We start from the raw sequence: 23,480 nt of genomic DNA on the forward strand, positions 1-23,480 counted from the left end.
CTTTTAACCTGAAGAGAACCAAAGAAACATTTAAGAGAAATTTCAGGGCTGTATTTGTCTGGCAAGGGATTTGATCCGAGACCCCTGTGTTGAGAGAAATCCCCAGGTTAAACTCACTGATTAATATCTGCTGCAGACCAGTGTTGGCCTACCCAGGGTATATAGTTTGCTATGCAATGTCTTTGCCTTCTTTGGCCAAAAATCACCTGATTGGCACAGTTCTGAGGCTTAAAAAACTTCTAATGAACTGTCCAACCCATGCCAGCATGGAAAACAGACATTTTATAGCTGTGGTGGTTGTTGTTGGTTAGACCTAGGTCATCCCTAATCAAGCAACCCTGTGACCAAAGCTGTTCTAACCATGACCATCTCTCATATATTTCTCTTGGACTACATTATCCAATGAGTCCTGGTCGTGGGTTCTGTTTTTGGACTTGGTGCCAGCATATTGTGTCCTTGAGCAAGACTTTTCATTTCACGTCACCTCAGTCTACTCAACTGTAAAAAAGGTACCACTCAATCACTGGTGCAACTCCCACCAGCTGTCACATCATGGATAATATTTCACAGGGTCTAGGATAAGAGGGTACCAAGAGTGTCTTCTCTCTGTTACACAGGCACATGAAACAATTAGCCAAAGCCTGGTACCATGTTAGTCAAGCCATACTTGCTCACAAACAATGGCTGTACTGCACTTGTGCTATAATGAGATGTGGTTGCCACTTGTGGAAGGTCAAGTATGTAGAGGCTTGCCAATTGGCTTGTCATAGGATTATACATAATATATATAACGGTATTAAGTTTATACATCCTTAACCTCATCACAGACACAGTTTCCACAGCATCTGTTGATGCAGTACGAAATAAAATCTAATGAAGATGAATTTGTAACAACAGATATCTCTCGGTTTTAAATGGCCATCATAATTCTGCCATAATGTGATTGATTTCTAAAATCATCCAGAGTACATACACGCGTGTATACATACACATGTACACACAGACAGACACACACGTCCATATAGATCTCGTTTAATGTATCAGTTTCAGAATGGCCACAAACACATAAAACAAATGAAAATCCAATACAGAAGCTGAATTGCCTCCCCAAATAGATACGAAGAACAGAGAGGGAGACACTGTGCAATGATTTGCCAACCAGGCCGTGGCAAGCCGTTCTCTCTTTCATAGACATGTAGTAATGAAAAAGCTGGCCGTTATATCATTGCATATATTTATTGATAACACAGCAACGGATATATTTGTTTGCTGCTGGGTTATCACCAACAAAACAAAGTACATAGTGGTTATTGGTTTTGTTTTTAGTTGGATGACGATGATGATGATGATGATGATGCATCGTTGCAAGTGAGAGGTAATCGTGACTTTTAGGTTCTGTTTTTGCTTATTTATTAAATTTTTTTTTTTTGTAATATCTTTATGAAACTCAACTTGACCTGTCTTCTAAGTTGCCAACATTTCTGAGTGAATTGCTTATAACTAACGATTACCAGCATCAGTCGAAAGCAATTTATTCCCAAAATGCTGTGAATTCATTTGATTGTATATACATAGGAGTGGCTGTGTGGTAAGTAGCTTGCTAACCAATCACATGGTTCCAGGTTCAGTCCCACTGCATGGCACCTTGGGCAAGTGTCTTCTAACATAGCCAAGGGTCAACCAAAGCCTTCTGAGTGGATTTGGTAGATGGAAACTGAAATAAGTCTGACATGTGTGTGTGTGTATGTGTGCTTGTGTGTGTATGTGTGTTGTGTGTGTGTGACCTCATCTAGACATCATGTGACGGTTGCAAATGATCATCATCGTCATCATACAACCAAAGTTGTTTGTTTCCTGTCTTCCATGAAGAACATGCCTGGCCACAGGAATAGGGTTGGGCTGTAGAAAATCTGCCTCCAAACATTTGTCTGACCCATACAATCATGGAAAAGTGGGCATCAAATGATGACAAATGATGATGACGATAATGCCTCTCGCTTCGATATGATATAGAACAGGCTTAATAAGCTTAAAACCATCTCTTATTTTATTAAACATGGCAATATGCCTGCCTTCCTTTCAATTCTCTCACACCACCACCCTGAAGTGGGTGAGGCTGCAGCCACCCCCTTTTCCATGAGAAACGCTGCTCTAAAAGATTACATCAATACTGCTAAAAAACCATCGTTCTGTTGTAGTAATAACTCATCCAAAAGAATATGGCCCATAAAATTATTGGCTTCAGATATTGATCTCCGGAGTCTAGTGCGGAATTAATACTGTTGTTTGACCTTTGGTCAACTCTGATCAAGCAGAATCTGTGATGGAAGACATTCCAGCCATGAACATCCTGTCTGTTTAAGAGTAGCTTGGACAACATTATTTAATGAAAGGAAAGCTTAACAGTACTCTAAATGTATGAAACAAGGACTAATAATGTCTATATATATATATATATATATATATTATGCTGGTGGCATGTAAAAAGCACCCACTACACTCACGGAGTGGTTGGCATTAGGAAGGGCATCCAGCAGTAGAAACTCTGCCAAATCAGACTGGAGCCTGGTGCAGCCTCCTGGCTTCCCAGACCCCAGTCGAACCGTCCAACCCATGCTAGCATGGAAAAACCGACGTTAAACGATGATGATGATGATATACCATCATGTGATTCACAGAAGACATGCTTGACAATCTAACGTCTAAATAATGTATACAACCCACCAACAATTAAGCTACAAATAACTAATTAAAAAGTCTGAAAACGAGGATGGTCATTTAGGACAAACTTACGAGAATGCACATAGGACAGGCAAAGGATTAAGGGAGATGTGGCTTGTATTGGAGATCTTCCAACCATGGCCACTCTGTCGTTTCTCTTTTATATGCAAGCAATTCAAGACCAAATTACAGTGTTATTTGGGAGAGATTTAGCTGCTATTTCTCGTCAGTCAAATAATCCCCCACCACAGAGGTTTTTCATTAATTATAGAAGTGATAGACTTTTCATATGATTTGGTTGTTCAAAGAGGAAATTAAAAAATATAAAAATACAACTGGAAGAAGATTTGAAATACCTTTTTAATTCACATCCATCCCTACAATTCAGACATTAATTTTCTTTTGAAGCTGCTACTGCTACTATTTTTATTATTATTATTATTATTATCATTATTATTGTTGTTGTTGTTGTGACTTATTATTGGTTTCCTATTGGTTTTAATTAATAATGGGATTGACCCCACTAAGTTTGTTTCATTAACATATTTTGTAGAACATAACTCTCTGCCTCCACATCTTTCTCATAAATCCTCATCATCATCATCATATTTTATTCATATTATCATTCATCAGAATCAAGAGACGAGGTGAGCAGCTCAATGTGGTCACTCAGTTTGCTGATCATAGCTGCTAAATCTTCTTCAAATCACATCCCCTGGTCATAAAAATGAAGTGACACCACTGGACATTTACTTATTTTAAGGGTCTCCATTGGTCAGATTTCAGTATACAGCAGCATCTACATACACAGACCTCGTTACTGATTTCTTTGTGGAAGGCTACCAGTTGCCCGTTCTGTCCAAGGGAAAGGCTTTTCTTAAAAGCCCACGGAGTTTGAGACAAGTATTGTTGTAGGCATTGTTGCCTGAAGCCAAAATCCCTTGCAGCTCTGTAAGGCCTCTTCTAACAATTCTATCAATTCTGCTTATTTGCAGCCCTTTTTTCATCATCATCATCATCATCGTTGTATAATGTCCATCTTCCATATTGGCATGAGTTGGATGGTTTAAGATGATCTGATGGGCCCAAGGACTGCATTGTGCTCCTGTGCCTGCTTTGGCATGGTTTCTACACCTGGATGCTCTTCCTAATGCCAACCACTTTATAGCTTGTACTGGATGCTTTTATCAAGCCATCAGCATGAATGAGACCACCATGCAGTTTGCAGGACCATGAACCCTGAGGGGACAACTTTATGCTTGGAGATAAGGGATAAAAGAGGTGTAAAAGTACGAAACAGCTAGAACAGGATAGGTTTCTTGCTGTAGCAGAGGGACCACATGACCCTTCACATTTTAGAAGAGTGAATGCGAATGATTGGTTGGAACGGGAAAGCACCAAAAAAATAATGGTGATGCGGTGTCCCAATAGACGTTTCAAGGTACAAGTGGGTAGAAATGAGTGAGGCAAGGGACCAGAAATGAGTGGAAGTAGTAGAAGATGAGTGATAGAGCAGAACAGCAGAATAGTAACAATGAAACAGTAGACAGGAGACAGATGTGAGAGAGCATGTTGGATTGGTTGCAAGGAGTGACTGGGGAAGAGAGAATCATTATGTATATTTCATAATTCAAAAAAAAAAAAAAAATTATTCACATCTTGAAACAAAATTATGAAATTTTCTAATAAAAAAAAACTCATATACTCCTCAGACATTTGCTCGTTATTTTCATCAAGATTCTGATAACATCTCTGCAATATCTTGCTTTTAATTAATTAGCAATAATTAACTAAATATGTAGACCCATCTGATATACTGTTTTAAGGAAGATTCTGGTTAAACCTTTATCATATGAATCAAGGAATAGGTATTCTCTACATTCTACATAGAAACTATTAAAAAGTTTATCATAATTACCATTTTACCACCAGTGGCTACTTTTGTTTATCTTGGGTTCTGTTCCTGCCAATTTGCTTATCTCCATGCTTAGGATCATCTTTATGTAGGGATAAATTCAAGTTCTTTTATCATAGCACTGAGTCAATGAAAGCTTTATAAGTGGATTTCGTAGACAGAAACTGAAAGAAGCCCATCAATGGGGGGAGAGGGGTACCTTTGTCCTGACGTCATCTGATTGATGTAAATGAGCATCACCATCATACATGTAATGCTTGTTTTGTCTTCTGCAAAGCATCCTGTCTAGCCATGGGGAAATAATACCTTGCGGGGTTGGTGACAGGAAGGGCATCTGGTCGTAGAAAATCTGCCTCAACAGATTCCATCTGACCCATGCAAGCATGGAAAAGTGGACATTAAATGATGGTGATGCCTGTTGTAGACAGAAATCTATTTTACAAGAATGGAGAAATGGTGCCTTTTTTATTTTATTTTTTTTATTTTATAGCAGGGCATTTCCAAACTAATCTCTTATCAGTGTTACATAGTTCAAAACCTTGGGCGTGTGTGGGGGTCATTGTGCCAATGAAAACACACACACAGACACTGGTTACATTCTAATTTCTTTATTTTTGGTTTCTTTCTTTTTTTTTTTTGGTGCATGTATTTTCATTTGCAAAATGGTCCTCCCACACGGTTTTGAACTATAATTATTTCAGCATTCTGTGTCCCATAAAGACATAAATAAATAAAAATTGCATGTTAAATAAAATATCAACTCTCTTGTTTTTGTTATTTTAAAAATGTACTTTAGGAAAAAATATTAAATATTTATTCTTGTTTTAATAATATTTTTGATTGTTTTTTTATGTTGTTGCTTTTGTCTTTCATGTACTTTCGGAAGAATAATTTAAACTCTAAAATGCTTCTGTTTTTAGAGAGATTACTCTCCTTTACAGATTCCTAATTAAAATATCCTTAATTGCAATGTACTTGGTCTGTTGGGGTGGCAGAGTTGGTAGAAGAACATCAAACCAAATTCCATGTGATATTTAAAGACATTCCCTTTCTGTTGGGAGTTCAAATCCCATAAAGGCTAACTCTGCTTATTCATCCTTTCTGGCACAACAAATTGAAGTACAACCAAAAAAAAAGTACCAGTCAAATTCTGGGGTCAATTTAATCAAGTGTTGTGCCAAAATTTGAAACCATTATTACTGAAGGTGGTGAGATGGCAGAATCGTTAGCACACCGGACGAAATGCTCAACAGCATTTCATTCGGCTTCAGGGTCTGAGTTCAAATTCTGCTGAGGTCAACTTTGCCTTTCATCCTTTCGGGGTCAATTAAATAAGTATCAGTTACAATTGACTTACGCCCTCACACGAAATTGCTGGCCTTGTGCCAAAATTTGAAATCCTTATTAAGCTGTTAATTGGAATGTTAATTATCCTGCAATATTGTTGGAAGGTTCACTTCAAAACAGGAAGGTTCCATCAAAGAATCGGGGGTGTCCCCAGGCAGGTCGGTATCATAATGGTTAAAACTAAACTGGTTCCTCGTTGGCTGAAATCTAAAACAGTGCCCCAGCATGGCATCAGCTTTGGAAGGCTGGAACAGTTTCACATCTGTGGTTATTATTCTGTGTTTTCACTCAAGTTTGCCAACTGTTGCTGTCAGGTTGTAGAATCTAAGTAGATGGGTTTTCCTGCTTCCATATGTGACTACACCCACCCAAAAATTGTTTTCACTCTTTGCGTAAACATCTGACTTCCATTTTCACTTTGAGTCTGTTATAAAACTAGGTTATTGCTGTGGTATGCAGGCATATATATATATATATATATACACCCACACACATATAAGATATATATAGTATATATGTAACATATATAAAGTATACACAATAGTACATGTATATGTAAGATATACATGTGTGTGTGTGTGTGTGTATATATATATAATATATGTATATGTAAGATATACATGTGTGTGTATATGTATGTATATGTAAGATATACATGTATATGTATATATGTATGTATATATAAGATAAACATGTGTGTGTGTATGTATATGTAAGATATACATGTATATGTATATATGTATGTATATATAAGATAAACATGTGTGTGTGTATGTATATGTAAGATATACATGTATATGTATATATGTATGTATATGTAAGATATACATGTATATGTATATATGTATGTATATGTAAGATATACATGTATATGTATATATGTATGTATATGTAAGATATACATGTATATGTATATATGTATGTATATGTAAGATATACATGTATATGTATATATGTATGTATATGTAAGATATACATGTATATGTATATATGTATGTATATGTAAGATATACATGTATATGTATATATGTATGTATATGTAAGATATACATGTTTATGTATATATGTATGTATATATATGATATACATGTGTGCGTGTGTATACATATATATATATATATAAATGATGAGAAAATTCATGTAAGTGGTGCTGAACAACACTGGGAGCTTTTAAGGTCACCTGCTGCTGAAGGTTTTAATTTGTTTTTATATAGAACAAAGTGTTTATGAAATTCTGTTTTGTGAGGTAATTGAAGGAAAACAGAATATTTAACATCTCATTATTAGACATCAGTTGTGTTTGTATGCAACCAAGCTAATGATGTTGGAATCTGTTTATTTTCCTAATTACTAAATTACAGCAATGACAAAACAGTGGAGCTCGTTGTGACACCATCATCGTCAATGTCAGTCATCAATTAATGTTGGTCTTCCAGGCTGGGCTGGCGTTGATTGGATGCTTTGAGAGAAGGTGGTGAGCTGGCAGAATTGTTAGCACGCCGGGCGAAATGCGTAGCCGTATTTCGTCTGCTACTACGTTCTGAGTTCAAATTCCACCGAGGTCGACTTTGCCTTTCATCCTTTCGAGGTCGATAAATTAAATACCAGTTACACACTGGGGCCGATGTAATTGACTTGTTCCGTTTGTCTGTCCTTGTTTAGCCCCTTGTGGGTAGTAAAGAAATAGGTATTTCGTCTGCCGCTATGTTCTGAGTTCAAATTCCACTGAGCTTGACTTTGCTTTTCATCCTTTCGGGGTCAATAAATTAAGTACCAGTTACGCACTGGGGTCAATGTAATCGACTTAATCCGTTTGTCTGTCCTTGTTTGTCCCCTCTGTGTTTAGCCCCTTGTGGGTAGTAAAGAAATAGATTTGAGAGAAGCTAGTGAGCTTGAGGCCTGCCCCAAGCACTGCTGTTGGTATGGTCCCTATGGCTGAATGCCCTTCCTTATGCCCACCACTTTATAGAATGTGCTGGGTTCTTTTGATACATAGTACCAACACCAGCAAGCATGGGTTGGACGGTTTGACATACAGCTGGCTAGCAGGGAGCTGTCCATACCCCAATTGTCTGTTGTGGTATGGTTTCTACAGCTAGATCCCCTTCCTAATGCCAACCTCTTAACAGAGTGTGTTGGGTGCTTTTTACATACCACAGGCACATTAACGTAGAACCGGCACAGGTGTGTTAACACAACACGTGAAAGGACAAGCCTGTATGTGTGGAAAACAGTGATTTTAATTAGCTTGATGCCTCTTATCAGGTACAGCAAATCACAACATCTCTTGGTCCAGAATGTATTTTATGCACATCGAATGGCTATGGAAGTCCAGTAGAGTAAAATGGGAATCCAAGGGGGTCCATGGGTTAAAAAAAAGGGTTGAGAATCACTACTGCAGAGGGAGTTATTTGTACAGTTTGAAGGACTTTTGTCAGTTTTAAACAAATTATGCCCTCTCTTGCGCTACTCTTTGTGCGATGCTTATACATCTCTCTCAGAGCAGAAATATTTTTCTTCAGAATCATTTGGAGACTAAAGGGGTTTAAATATAGGAAAAACTGCTTGTGAGGGTTCGATTCTTATCCAAGCGTGTAAATGTGTGTTGTTGAGCCTCAGGGCGGCACTAGATCAGCAGATCCTTCGTCGAAAGTTTTTAAGTCGCAGCCACATCCTATATACACCTAAGTGTACCTAGGATAATATTAGCCAATGTACTCTTACGCTTTTAAGAGAGAAGAGTGCATTTGAATGAAATAGAACTATTGTTTCTAGTAGGTTGGACGGCCGCAAAAAGGCTCCCACGCTGGCTCGGGTATATAGCGCGTATGTGTGTATGTATGTGTCAGTATGTGTAGTGGGCGGGTATAGGAGATGGCATACCTATCAAATACACGGTGTGTGCGCGCGGGTGCGAGCGGTTTTGTTGGTTTAACACAGCGGAAGATGATAAAAACAAGATTGAATAAAAAAAATCTCCCACCCGCTTTTCTATGCAACATTTTCCCAAATCCCGCCCCCCACCCGCCGAGACACACACGACTCCGTTTAAAAAAAAGGAAAGCAAACCTGGCACCTTCTGCACTCCCATCCACCCGGAATACCCACAGCCCTCCTCCGCCGCCACCCTCTTTCTCTTCCCAATTCCGAACCCTCGTCTTCTCACCCCTTTTCCCCGTTTCACTCTCTAACTATCACTTTCTCTGTCGTTGGTGGTGGTCGTGGTGGTGATGGTATAGGTACGGCTGACTGACTCACTTCGAATCGCCCTTTCTCTCTCTCTGCTTCTCTTTCTCTCTCTCTCTCTCTCTCTCTCTGTCGTCTGCTTCTCTCATTCTCTCTCTCTCGTCTGCTTCTCTCATTCTCTCTCTCTCGTCTGCTTCTCTCATTCTCTCTCTCTCGTCTGCTTCTCTCATTCTCTCTCTCTCGTCTGCTTTTCTTTTTCATTGAATAAACCCCAGATCCGTCCAAACCGAGGCAGATGTGTGTCTCTTCTCTCTGTCTTTACGTGAGCGCGCGCGTACTATGTGCGTGTGTAATACATGAATAAATTATGTAAATGACGAACTTCCTTTTCACAGTATAAAAATCGCTATGAACCTGCTTCTACACTATTCGTTTTATGGGGCCCCGTCAGCACTGTTTCTACTACTGACACTACTACAACCGCTTCTCTCTCTCTCTCTAAGCCACACCTACTTTGCGTGTGTGCAGGCGCGTGTTCAGGGTGGGTCGTTGAGAGACAAATAATACTCAGGAAGACTTGATACCGTTTCTCTCTTTTTTTTTAATCGATCAACTGCTGTGAATTCACGTCTCGATATCTTAATTATAAATAGTAGTAGTAGTAGTAGTAATTAATTTTTTCTTTCTTTTTTTTTTTTACTATTAGTACGTCTAGTAGTGGTGGTATTATGAGTATTTCTTCACCGAATTTTGGCCACGACTATCACTACTTCTTTCGTTCCTCACTGCTATTACCACCAGCACCACCGGTAGTCTGAAAAGTACTACTACTGCTACAACTAATAATATTACTACACGTACTATTACTACCACCACCGCCACTACATTTAACTACCGCTGCTTTTTACTACCGCTTAATTCCGCTGCTGCTTTGAGGAATAAATTACATTGACCATTTTATGAAATTTAACCTTTAATTAAGCGAAGTAATGATTGTAATTAAACTAATCTACCTTGTTTGCAATTAAACTAAACGAATCTACATTCTTCAATGTTATAAATCTCGAAATAATAACCGTGGGTTCCTTCTTTCGTTTGCATTTCCATTTCGTTTTCTTTTTTAACTCAATTCCTTAAATAATTCTGTTTAATTATATGTTAATGAGAATCGGATTCCTGGATGAATTAATTCCCAATATAACGATATATTAGACGTGTGCTGGTGATATCGAAATGGAAGAATTCAAATGGAAATTAAATAAATTATAGACGAATGCTGAGGAGCAAGTGAGAAGCGGAAAGGGAAAAATAAAGCTCGTACGAACCGAATTTGCAATGCGGTTTCGCTTTTTGGTTGGGGCCCATGTCGTTTCCCCTTAAGTATTTGTGTCATGTCGAAAGAAATGTATGAATGTCACAACTTCGTATTCACCCCACCTTTTTACTGTTGAAAATACGGCAGTTTTTTGAGGGTATTTTTTTTTTTTTTTGTGAGGAGGGGCTGATAAAAAAAGGCTCAATTGTGTGTGCGAGTGTGTTTGCGTTAAGGTGTGTGTGTGTGTGAGAGAGAGAAAGGACGGTTCTTTGGATCGATATGGGGGAGAATCCGTTGCCCGCGGACAAAATTTCGCCTGCATTCAGATCTGAAACCGTTTGTGGACAAAGTCTCTGAAAATACTATTTAAAAGATAAGAGAGATAAGAGAGAAAAGAAGAAGAAAAACCCAGCTTAGGCCTTAAAACCACCAAAGTAATCAAATAATATATGAATAAGCTACATGCATCATCTATGGAATTGTAAAAGTGAAGGTACTTTGATATTTTCCACCATAGATGCGTCACTTCAAAATCGCCCTTGGTTATTAGGGGGAGAGAGAGAGAAGGGTCTCCACCTGTTTTGACTGACTCTTTACAAATCCTTTTATACACTTCATGATGTGTAATGTCTGCATTAAAAACCATTATTGACGGAAAGTTCACACGGCCGCATGCACACATATGTGAGCATATTATGTATGTATGTATATATGCAGTGGCAAAACTAAAAAAAAAAAAAGCAGAAGGAAGAAGTGGTGGGGGAGAGGAAAAGGTGAAAAATCAATATATTACTCATTCTGCTTGTCTTCGCCGGCCGGCAACTATTGCAAATACGACATGGTGGCTTAAATAAAAGCTAATTGGGTGCACAGCTTGCTCTCTCCAACTTCTTCTCTCTCTCTCTCTCTCCCTCCCTCCTTGCCTCTCTCTCTCCCTCCATCCTTGCCTCTCTCTCTCTCTCCCTCCTTGCCTTTCTCTCTCTCTTTTCCTCCAACCTCTCTTCTCTCTCTCTCTCTCTCTCTCTCTCTCTCTCTCTCTCTCTCCTCTCTCTCTCTCTCTCTCACACACACACACACACACACACACACACACACCACACACACACACACACACAAATTCATGACATGTCTTCAGGAATAAACAAATAATACATAGAAATAATACAAATATGTTTCACAAATAGCAGCCGTTATGATAAACGTGGGCGATTAGACATTGCAACGCTGCACGTATCAGTCAGAAGAAGACACAACAATGGAACGAATCAGCAGAACCTACGAAGATCTCTTAAACATGCGGCTAAATAAATAAACACACGCACGATCCATAATTAAGGCGGCGACCTGACAAAAACCGTTAACACGCCGGACAAAACGCTTAGCGGCATTTTGTCCGGCTTTACTACGTTCTAACTTCAGATACCGCCGAGGTCGGCTTTGCCTTTTGTCCTTTCGAGGTCGATAAAATTATTAGGGCTGATGTAATCCATTTGCTTCCTCCCCTAAAAACTTCTGACCTTGTGCCAAATTTAGAAGGAAGGAAAACATTATTAAGGTGCTGAGCTGGCAGAATTATTAGTGCGTCGGACAAAACGTTTAGCGTCATTTCTTCCGGCTCTTTACGTTCTGAGTTCAAATGTCGCCGAGGGCATCTTTGCTTTTTATCCTTTTAGGGTCGATAAAATAAGTACCCGTTCAGCAGTGGGGTCGATCTAACCGACTAACCCTTACCCTTGAAACTGTTACCCTGTGCCAAAATTTGAAATCACTATTATTAGTGATGTGTGACTAAAAGGGATTCATTTTCGCCATATTCCGGACAGAATCGTCTGTTTAATCCTCTCCCACCTCATTCATTAACCATGCGTTAAGTTTCACTAAGATACGTTTCTTTATTGGTCACACAAGGCTGAACACAGAGGGGACAAAATACAAAGTAGAGCTTTTCTTTTTGAGAGGAAAAAAGTGGTGGGGTGAAGCATTTCGATCAAAAGGGATCGTGGAGGAAAAAAAAAAAGGCCGATCAATAGGGATCGTGTATCACAAGATAAAAACTCCTTTGGTCTTCTGCCAGCTCGCCGCCTGATTAGGAAGACAAGAAGACATTGCAAGTAAGACGGGGTCAAACCACTCGACTGTCAAATGGAATTATTCAGTACAGTTCCATCCATTCATTTTTGCTGGGAGAGCCGTTGGGGTAGAATTCTCAGGTACCTCCTCCATAAGGTCCTATCATTTTCCTGCTGGATTCCCAACTACAACCAACTGAAACGATGGATGTTATCCAGCCAATTCGCTGTAGGTTTGCTCTTAGATTTCCTGTCGGCTGGCGTTGGCTCGTCTTGAAGTAGCCATCTTGCGGTCCTTTCTTGCGAGTGAAATCACTAAATTCCTCTGCCCTTCTGACCACTCTACACTGTAATCACTCCAGTCCAGTTTGATCCACTGGTCAATGCACGCACCCCAACTGACCCCAGTTCATCTATCGGTCACCGAAGAAGTCATTGGTAACTTTACTCGCCAGTGAGGTTATATTATTCCAGCGTTTCTCAAAGCGGAGAAGCGCTGCCTCCTGGCTGGGGACGGGGTGACGCTGGAATATTTTACAGGGGTACCGCAACGAAGAGATGTTAGAAGTAACGGATGCATCTTTTACCTAGATTTCAAAGACATTTCCAACCTTTATTCTGTGCGAATATATCTGGTAATATTATGATCAAAATGCTTAGTGGTATTTCGTCTATCTTGACTTTCTGAGTTCAAATTCCTCTGCCCCCACTCCCGGAACTGCAGGCATTATGCCAAAATTTGAAACAATGTTTTAATCAAAATGTTGTATTGACATTCTACATTAAATCGATGAAATGACTTGGGTGCAAGGAGTGTTGTAAAAGCCATCAACCTGTCGGCAGTAATTTTTTGTGGCATATTTAATTTTGTTGAATCGTCACAAGGCGACATTGAAAGAGTGTTAGTAAAAGAAATGGATCGATAGTTTAAGACGTTTGAGAAGCATTGCGTTAACTGATCACTTATGAATCGATTGTCGTTGAAAGAGTCTCTGAAATCCCCAAATTGCCGATAAGGTTGTTGATCGCTGATCACTTATTGGTGGCATAAACTGCCTACAAGGCTGTCTCAACTGATCATTTAGTTACTGCTGACATAATCCATGAAATTATTGGCGGCTCAAAATGTCTGTAAGGCTGTCTCGACTGATCTGTTGAATGCCGGTGACAGAAACGGCTGTAAGTCTCACAGCCGATCTGTTGATTACTGGTGACTTATGATGAAGTTATTGGTGAACCAAAACGTCCGTAAGGCTCTCTCTCAAAACGTTTTTCAATGCTGTCTTAACTAATCTGCTGAACGCTGATGACCCAAAAAGTCTTTAAGGTTTTCTCAATTGAGCTGTTCAACGCCGATGACGTTTGTCAGTGACGAAGTGACAGGTGAATAGGAACATCAATAATAATCTTTTTTATCAAGCTTTATTGATCACAAATGTTTTTCGTGGCTGACTCATTGGTCTGTAAAGGAATCGTTGAGATCCCTAACAATGGAATAAAACACATCGGTAGAAGAGACTAATCGACAGTGCAGCCAGCGTCGTCTTTTCGACGATGTGGATAATTAAGCGCAGTGGTAGTCATCGTAACAGCGACGGTGGTGGTGGTATACTACTACTACTTTTGCTACTACTACTACAACTACTACTAATACTACTACTATTAGTGGTGGTGGTGGTGGTGGCGATGCGTTAGCGGCAACAATGACAGTAGCATTGATAGTGGTTGTTGTCCTGATCGAACAGATGAAAGACGTTTCAGCCGTGACCATCCTGTCTATTTCCAGATCACATTAGCCAACATGATGTAATCGATTATCCTCCTTCCCCAATTTTCAGGCTTTGTGCCTATAGGAGAAAGGATTGTCCAACATGTTCTTATAGTTTAAGGTTCACAAAAATGCCTTGTGGTTGTTTGGTTACTCCTCTTTATGCTTTGAGTAAAAAAATTAGAGGGGGGGGGAGAGTACTGCCGAGATCAACGGAGCCTCCTCTCGTCCTGTCAGAGTAGATTTAATATTTCCATAAAGCATCTTGAAGGTGTAAATAAAAATGTCACCTCGGACAAAGAGTGACCGCGTAAGACCTCTCCCTCCACCTCCGCCCTTCGTTGGTTCCTCGCATTGAGGGTGGTAGGGGTGGCGGCGGTGCTTGTAGTATCAACAGCTGTTGTAATGCAATAATCGGGGGGAGGGGGTGGAATTCACTTCGCTCGCGCGCGCACCTAAGATATTGAGGAATAAATACTTGAAATTATAGCGAAAATATTTTTGTGCAAAGCGATTTGTGAGAGCTTAATGGAGGGTTTTGGGGCTTCTTTTTTTGATGTGCACTTTAAAAAAATACGCATACACTTAGAAATCAAATCGAGCTACACATGATAGATAGATAGATCGTTAGATAGACATAGATAGATGGATAGATAGATAGATAGATAATGGTGATGCAAACAGGAAAAATAGAGCTCAAAATATGAGTGTCGACTTTGCCTTTCATCCTTTCGGGGTCGATTAAATAAGTACCAGTTACGCACTGGGGTCGATGTAATCGACTTAATCCGTTTGTCTGTCCTTGTTTGCCCCTTTGTGTTTAGCCCCATGTGGACAATAAAGAAATAATATATATTAATATTTATCTGAAGCAACGGTGGCTCAAGGTCCGAGTGTTTCGTGCGTTCACACTTATCAGTCGTATGTATACAGAATAAGAGAAAGAGAGAAACCTGAAAACAAACTATTCGAATGACAGCGAAGGTTAACCCCTTTCGATTAACCAGAGAAGTGGTTGGTTTTCGACTTCGGTGTTACGCTTATGAAAATCGAAGGCATGTCTGTTCAAGATAGATATGCTATAATCCTCAGAGTGTGTGAATAGCATTAATTTTCAACCGAGGAAAAGCGAAGACAGATTCATGTTAGGAGAGAGAGAGATAGTTCTGCTTGCATCCAGTATTAAATCTCTCTCTTTTTCCCACATACCTTACAGTAGTACTACACGCCGAATAAAACGTGTGCACCATTTTCATTCTTATTATAACTGCTACCGCTTATATAGCAGATATATATATAAGCCCCAGTGCCTGCTGACACACTCGGGCATAGCTCTTATTTCTTTTTTCTACTCCTATACACTGACGCACGCACCGAGGCCTACACCGCATAGTTTACCACCACCACTACCATCATCATCGTCGTCATCACTACAATAACCCCCCCCCTCGTGCTCACTATCACCTCCCCTTCAAAACTGCCACATACACCCTGCTTCTATTTCCTCGCCTATTTAATGTCCCTCCACCCTCCACTCCTTCACAAGCTTCTTGCCTCGTTCTTTCCCTCCTCCTCCTCCTCTTGCCTTCCCTCTTCTTCTCCGTCTCCTTTGTGCGCCTATCGCTATCTAGCAGTTCTCCTCCCCTTCTCTTGCTCTTTCTCTCTTTTTCCCCCTTTTCCGTTTCTCTCTCTCTCTGTCTCTCTTTCCTTCGTCTCCCCCCCTCTCTAGTAGCAGCAGTAGAAGTACAAGAAACAGCAGCAGCAGCAGTCTGTCTGTCTGTCTGATTGTTAAAGCCATTTGGAATACATAGAGACGACACTCCGTCAAAAATGACCAGCAGGACGCCTGTCAAGAAAGTCCCCATCCACTTACAGGTAAGTGGACACTACACTGTTCATAAGGGACACTGTCTACCGTTTTGGGGGGACCTTTTTTTTCCCCCCAAAGGTCCATCTCCGAATTTATTTCCTCACACATCCAAAAAAAAAACCCTCCCTCTCTCTGTCACCGTTTCATAACTAAACTATCCGACGTATCTGGCAATGTGCGTGTGTGCCCTTTCTATATATATGTGTGCGTGTATATATATATATATATATATATATATATATATATGTATATATATGTGTGGGGCGGGGTAGTGCGTTAGTTATTTGCCTTTGATTAGTAATACGGTAAGGGGTCAAATTATAATTAAGTGTCCAGTATATTTTAAACCTCCCGATTTAATAATAGTTCCTTCTTAATTGACCTTTTGCGGCAACCACACATGCACACCGACCACATGATATTGTTATATATGTACAATTTATTGACAGGGACTTCGAATTTCCGCAGGTGATCGCCTGTTTTCTATAAATATATTTATAGAGAGAGAGAAAGAGAGATCTGTCTATATGTCTATTTCATGTGTGTGAAGTGAATTTCCGCGCATTTATTTCGCTATATCCTGGTCCACGTCGTGACCGATCTCTCTTTCAATCTACTTATTAGTACATGGGAATATTTTCGGAGACAATCTGAACGGCTCAGTCTAGATGTGGCCGCCCACCCTGTGTCGGTGGTGGTGGTTGTAAAAGTCACGATGCCACCGTTTTACAGTGGTTGCATTGTAGACTCGCTGACATCCCCCCTTCGTATATCTTCTTCTCCGCTGCTTCACTTGCGATGCCCCTCCATTTCCCACTGTATTATACATTAGCAATTTCATTAGCTAATAAAGTGTATTTTATCATCTTGTATGAAATGTTGTCTCTTCTTTCCATTATTAAGAATGTCATGCACGATGCATGGCCGGAGGTGGAGATCTTAACTGTTAAAGATTTGTGTGTTCGCATCCTCGAACTGTTTTCTCTACCGTTTATCATACACACACACATTAATAATATATATTTGCAGTACTTGGTCATTAAATATTCCCTCCTCCTATTCTCGTAGTTATTAAATAGAGGTGAAAGGGACCAAGCCGGATGAAAAAGGTCAGACAAGCTAAACTGCATAGACAGCTGCTACTGTTAAACAGCCCCTCTCTGTAAATGCATATTTGCCGGTGTCACGATCGGAGTATTTGACCGGCGATTCCTGCCGGCCTCTTGGCCATTTCGAGACCGGCACGATTCGGTTTTCCTCGGTGGCCATTTGTTTTCTGAGATCGTTCGTTTTTTCTGTCGTTGTGAATAAAGCAAATGCGGTACAATTGGAAAATTACAAAAATTATCGAAGCACATTGGACTTAATACACTGCCCGAGGGACACCTTCCTTACTGTACAGGGACGTTCGTGGGATCGTACTTAGGGGCAGTGCTAGATAAAAGCATCGGTTTTAGGGGTTGCTGCCCAGGTGTCTCTCTGCTAACTGGAGGGCCTCCAGAGATATCGAGAAGTTACTGAAAATATTACTGAAGTGGGCCTTGTAGTACTTCGTTATCTAGGGGCCTATAAAATATTAATCCGGCTTTACTTTAAGAATAATAATTTCACCTACAAATAAAAATGAAATATAAATTTATGGCTGATTACTCATTATGGTAATTATATATGATCAATGAACTGTACCACACACACACACATTCACTGTACAGAATGCTGCTTACTCTACTTCTACTACTATAAAGCAGCACTATGTGTGATGTAATCTCAGTCACCATTCTTAGTTCCAAGACATCACTGCTAGCATCATCAACCTGCTTCTTATTCTCAGCAGCTTATAAGCCTCGGTTCGCGCTTCCAGATTTCATGATCGACACCAGTTAGCTTTCTTTGGCCCTTGCCTTAGGCGAGATAATCTGCTCGGATAATCCTGGCTTCGATGTGAGTGTGTGCAGATAATGTTATATCAGTAGATAATAACTACTGCTCGAGTGTGCAAACAGGCTGACAACCATTCCTCTCGCCGCTGTGTGTGAGAGAGAGAGACACACACACACGCACACAGTAGGAATTCTGATGTGTTGCAAGACGAACGGTGGCTTTGCTGTCGTCGATCACAAACCGATCCTCGGTTTGCTTCTCTCATCGACGACCACCAACTTCCACTTCAATATCACTATCACTACTATAATAGACAAATAGGTCAGATCCAGCACTGGCTGTCACGTCGTTAACATCACCGCATACAGAATTCATTATTCTCGTGCTAATATCTAACCAGCCATGGCGAAATATACCGTCACACTCAATAATTTGCTGCATGAAAAGTTAATAGCATTTTCTGTGAAAAGTATCTGTTATAATTTCACCGTAATTTCATATTTTAATTATGTGTATCTTTGGCTGCGGCTTCAGTCATCCTATACGGAATCGGGCCACATGAAGCTTATAACTTTCAAAGAACCTGTTTGGTAATTATGAGCGGTTAATATGATGAAATTAGACTGTCGAAATTGGATGAGAGGACGTTCTAGGCGTTTAGCTAATGCGGTACAGGCCTTTCGGTATTTAGTGAAAGTTGGTAAATTTAGGTTCTGCAACAGAAAGATGAGAATCTTGGCGTTTCTAGTTTAAACTTTCGTCGGAGAGAGAGAGAAATATGCACCCCCCTTCTCTCTCTCTCTCTTTCACACACATTCATAGAATGATTCACTTTTCCCCACGGCTTAATACGAACTTAACCACATTTACCTACTGTATTGCCTACGTAGATACACCACCACTAGTTTTTTCCTTCATACCCTAGTTTTGGCTTCGTTTTCTTCTGACTTCAAATACTGCTGAGGTCGATGAAATACGTACGATCCACGTATACAGGGGTCGATTAAAACGACCCACGTCCCCAACCTCTGTTCTCAATATTCTTTTTTTTATATATATATATATATATAGCTTTGTGTCAATGGGAGAAATCAATATTAAATTCTAGTGTGTGTGAATAGTTCTTTTCGTGTTTGAGGGACTCATTTTTATGTATTTAATATAACATTTACATCCAGGAAAATTCTATCATTTATCTTTAGTTTCCTGTTAACTACTTTTGTACATTTCAAAATCTAAAATGTCGTTTAATTATCCTCATGGATCTCGATTCTGGTTTCCACCACGACTGCTAGATTTCCTCAGCCATTTCCATGGTAACCTACGTGGCTCAGCTAATTGCCCTGTGATCCTCCTTATTGGTTATTTGAGCAAGGTAACCATAGTGACATATACAACATCATAGCAGTTGGCCGTATCACGGTGTGTCTATGGCTACCACTTGAGCTTAGAGCTTTCAGAAGTAACACCTCCCTTCCCGCCTTATAATAATAATACATGACCCTATTTTCGTCCAACACGAAAACCATTGAGAAAGTGTGTGTGTGGTGATTGTTCTCTGTCGCTTCGTTTCAACATGGGTTTTACTTAATATCATTATCAGTTTCAGCCAGAAGCTATGGTCATGCTAAAGTACCGTCCTTTTTAAAGGTTTTGCTCACAGCAACCCGGTTTCCTCAACGTGTTGTGGCCGTAAACGATAACGAATTACATTTAATAAACCTCTGCTTTCACATTTTTAGTATTTATATATATTTGCTTTCAATCAGCTGATCTTGGAAGCATCATTGATATCACATGCCGAAATTCATATCCTTATATTTTAATTCTGACGTTTCTACAGAGATGGCCACTGCCTCTTGCGGTTTCTTGAAATCGGTGAAGTCAGATGGATATTTTCACTTTGGTCATTTTACAAGTTATTAACATCGAACTTAATTATAATACAATTGCACCAGAATTATCTTACATTTGTCGTTAAATCCTAAACGGAGTTAACTGCTCTGCTTCTAAAATCTCAAAATCTCATTTGTAAACGTCAATTTAATAGACATAATTGAAATGTAATAATATGCAGATACTAATTATAATACAGCATTATTTCATTGACTGGAATACATTACAGATTTTGATGTCTGTTTCCAATATATTTGGAATTGCATTTTTACCCTTGCGTTTCCTCTCTGCCGGGGTCGATAAAATCGGTGTACTGCGAAGTACTAGGGTAGGGTATGATATGATCGACTAAAAACCCCTTAAAGACGGTGCCCTTGCGTGACCACAGTCTTATGAATGGACCTAATAAAACGATGCTTGTTCGCCAAAAATTGTGTGTGTATGTATGTGTGAGGGTGTGTGTGTATATATATATATACACATACACTTATATTACATATAACCTTCGCTAAATAAATTTCTGTTAATGATTTTGGTATCAAATGGTCAAACATTTATTTGCATAATTTGTGATATTGTATGATGTAAGTAGCCATTCAACATGAATATGCCGAATAAAAAGATATTCTAACACTGTAAAAGACACTCTAAAAAAATAGCTTTTGTGGTTATTTTAAAAAAACGAACACGAAATTCTTTACTGTCGCTCGCACCTTATTTCACGTTACCTCGATTCGTTTTAAAAGACCAATAAATGTCTGCATCATCTTCATATTCTTTCCTTTGTCTTCATTAAAAGTGCAACTCCCCGGCTGTTTTCCATAAAGTCACCCGTTCTCGCCTCAATCAATGACTGATGTACGTTTTCTCCGCCCCACCTCTTGGACTTATCTCTTTCTCTCTCTCTCCATGACATTTTAGCATCATTTAATTCTCTTCTCCACCATCGGGTCTTCTGCGGTTTTGCATCCGTATTTCGTTTTATTTTATCACCCTTTACATTTCAATTTCGAATCTATCGTACGAATATATATATATATATATATATATATATATATATACACACACATCTTATACGCGCTTCCTATCTCTTCATTTATTTCCATTTACCATATCTCAGCTCACTTCCTTCCACCCATCCTTTGTCTTATCGCTTTATCCATCAGCCTTCTCCATCATTAATAATATTCCCGGTCGCATTCCTCATTTTTGTCGTCTTCGCTAGCTATATATGTACATACAATATATATAATCATCCATTCATTGGGAAAGCATTTATTCTACGTCCACTTATATATTCAATGAATAAGCTGTCAGCATCTCTCGTGTTTTGCATTGCACCAATTTTTATCCATTTTTGCAGTCCGTATGATTCACACACCACACTGCACTGCCGTCATCATATACCGGCATTTTAACATAATATATTCATTGCTGCTACGTATCACTGCTGTTTCTATCGAATAATTCATTCACTGAGAGAAAAGCAGTCACCATACAGACTGGATGTCATTTTCATATGCCTTCTTGGGTATGTGTGTGTGTTATTCTTTTACAGGTTTGTCATTTGACAACAGCCATGCTGGAGCACCGCCGTGAAGGGTTTTAGTCGAAGAAATCGATCCCAAGACTTATAAGCTTAGTACTTATTCTATCGGTCCTATTTGACGAACTGCTAGGTTACGAGTGACGTAAACACACCAACATCGGTTGTCAAGTGATATTAGGGTTTCAGCCGCAAAGAGACACACACACACACACACACACACACACATACAGTCTTGTGTTCAAGAAGTTTGCTGCATATGACTTGGTTTAGGCACCCCCCCCCCAATGCTCAACCACTGTCAGGTTTTTTTTATAGTTGTTGGCTGACCAATTTCTTGAGTATAATTGGTTGATGGTAACTGTAAGAAGCCTGCCATGTCTGTCTGAACACACACACACACACAGCCACTCCTGCACCTATATATATATATATATATATATATATAGGTGCAGGAGTGGCTGTGTGGTAAGTAGCTTGCTTACGAACCACATGATTCTGGGTTCAGTTTCACTGCATAGAATCTTGGAGAAGTGTCTTCTACTATAGCCTCAGGCCAACAAAACCCTTGTGAGTGGATTTGGTAGACGGAAACTGAAAGAAACCTGTCGTGTATATATATATATATATGTGTGTGCATGTATGTTTGTGTGTGTGTGTGTTTGTCCCCCTAGCATTGCTTGACAACTGATGCTGGTGTGTTTATGTGCCCGTCACTTAGCAGTTCGGCAAAAGAGACTGATAAAATAAGTACTGAGCTTACAAAGAATAAGTCCCGGGGTTGAGTTGCTCGATTAAAGGCGGTGCTTCAGCATGGCCACAGTCAAATGACTGAAACAGGTAAAAGAGAAAGAGTATATATATAGGGGTCTGTGTTGCCCTTGTTGCAACATTTTTTGCTCTACTTTGAAACGATTGCCTTTCTTACAAATGCTATCATTTGTTTACAATCTTCTGCCAAAAATATTTGTCTCTATTGAGGGTTAATATCACCTCACTTGTAAACAGGTGTTGGTGGCTGGAAAGGCATTCAAAAGCAGGAATCTGCTGCAGTTTCACCTGTGCCAACTAAACAGGGAGAGAAGACATTTGATCAATGCTGTGTATATTTAGATGGCCATGTTCGTGCGTGTGTGTGTGCCTATATATGTGTTCATGTGTAGGTGTGTTTATATGAGTGTGCAGATGTATATATATATATATATAAAATATTATTTGAGACAAAACCACTATTTTGCAAAACAAACATATATATATATATATATGCATGTACATCTATATAAATGCATATTGATTCCTCTGAGAGTGTGTGTGTGTGTGTGTGTGTATTTGGGTATGTGACAGAGGTTTTCAGTGAGTTTCAATTCCCAGGTTTGATAAGTATTTTGTATAGCAGGTGGAAATGTCTGTTGTTATAATTAGAAACCTGCCATCTGTTGACGACAATGACAGCAGAACTTTTGACAACACAGATTCACCCACTTTTCTGTTGCAGAGTTTGTGGTTATGGAGTGTCTGTTTACGGTGTAACCTCTGCTAGTATGGGAAAAACGATGTACAAATGATGCTGATGATGACATGCCTCAGTTTGTAACCCAACACCATCAGATACGGTTAACCCCACGTAACAACTGCTACCACTAATGTGTTAATACCCCACTTAACGACAACTGAGCTACTGACCCACACCAACACACCACCCTGCCATGTGGGGTACCCAATTCAAGGAACTGATGTTGCTGGGTACATTATACATTTATTTGTACAACCTGCCACCAGAGTGGCAACAGCATTATACCAACACCTTGTCCAACAATGGGCCTGGGAATACAGTATCTGGTGTCACTTCTACAGCATTGACACCACATGACCTGAACTGACCAATAGAAGCCTAACCTCTTGGAAGCCGTCTTGAATTGGTCTTTTATCTTGCTCTCCTTCTGATATCTGACGATAACATGGATGC

The 23,480-nt window shown here is 39.6% G+C and overlaps 1 protein-coding gene across 8 annotated transcripts in view; it reads left to right on the forward strand.

Moving 5' to 3' along the window:
* LOC115224129 (dihydropyrimidinase) overlaps positions 1-23,480 on the forward strand; it is a 260,763-nt gene that overhangs the window by 143,118 nt on the left and 94,165 nt on the right. The window contains exon 1 of one of the 8 annotated variants that reach the window (XM_029794940.2): positions 16,046-16,196. The exons of 6 other annotated variants lie outside the window; for them this stretch is intronic. In XM_029794940.2, the coding sequence (XP_029650800.1) occupies positions 16,152-16,196 (45 nt within the window). In that variant the 5' untranslated portion in view covers positions 16,046-16,151. Of the gene's footprint in view, positions 1-16,045; positions 16,197-23,480 lie in introns of those variants that run through there. One more of the 8 variants, XM_029794939.2, reaches the window with a different exon arrangement.

The sequence above is a fragment of the Octopus sinensis genome, linkage group LG24 (assembly GCF_006345805.1).
Source record: "Octopus sinensis linkage group LG24, ASM634580v1, whole genome shotgun sequence".
NCBI classification, from domain to species: Eukaryota; Metazoa; Mollusca; class Cephalopoda; order Octopoda; family Octopodidae; genus Octopus; species Octopus sinensis.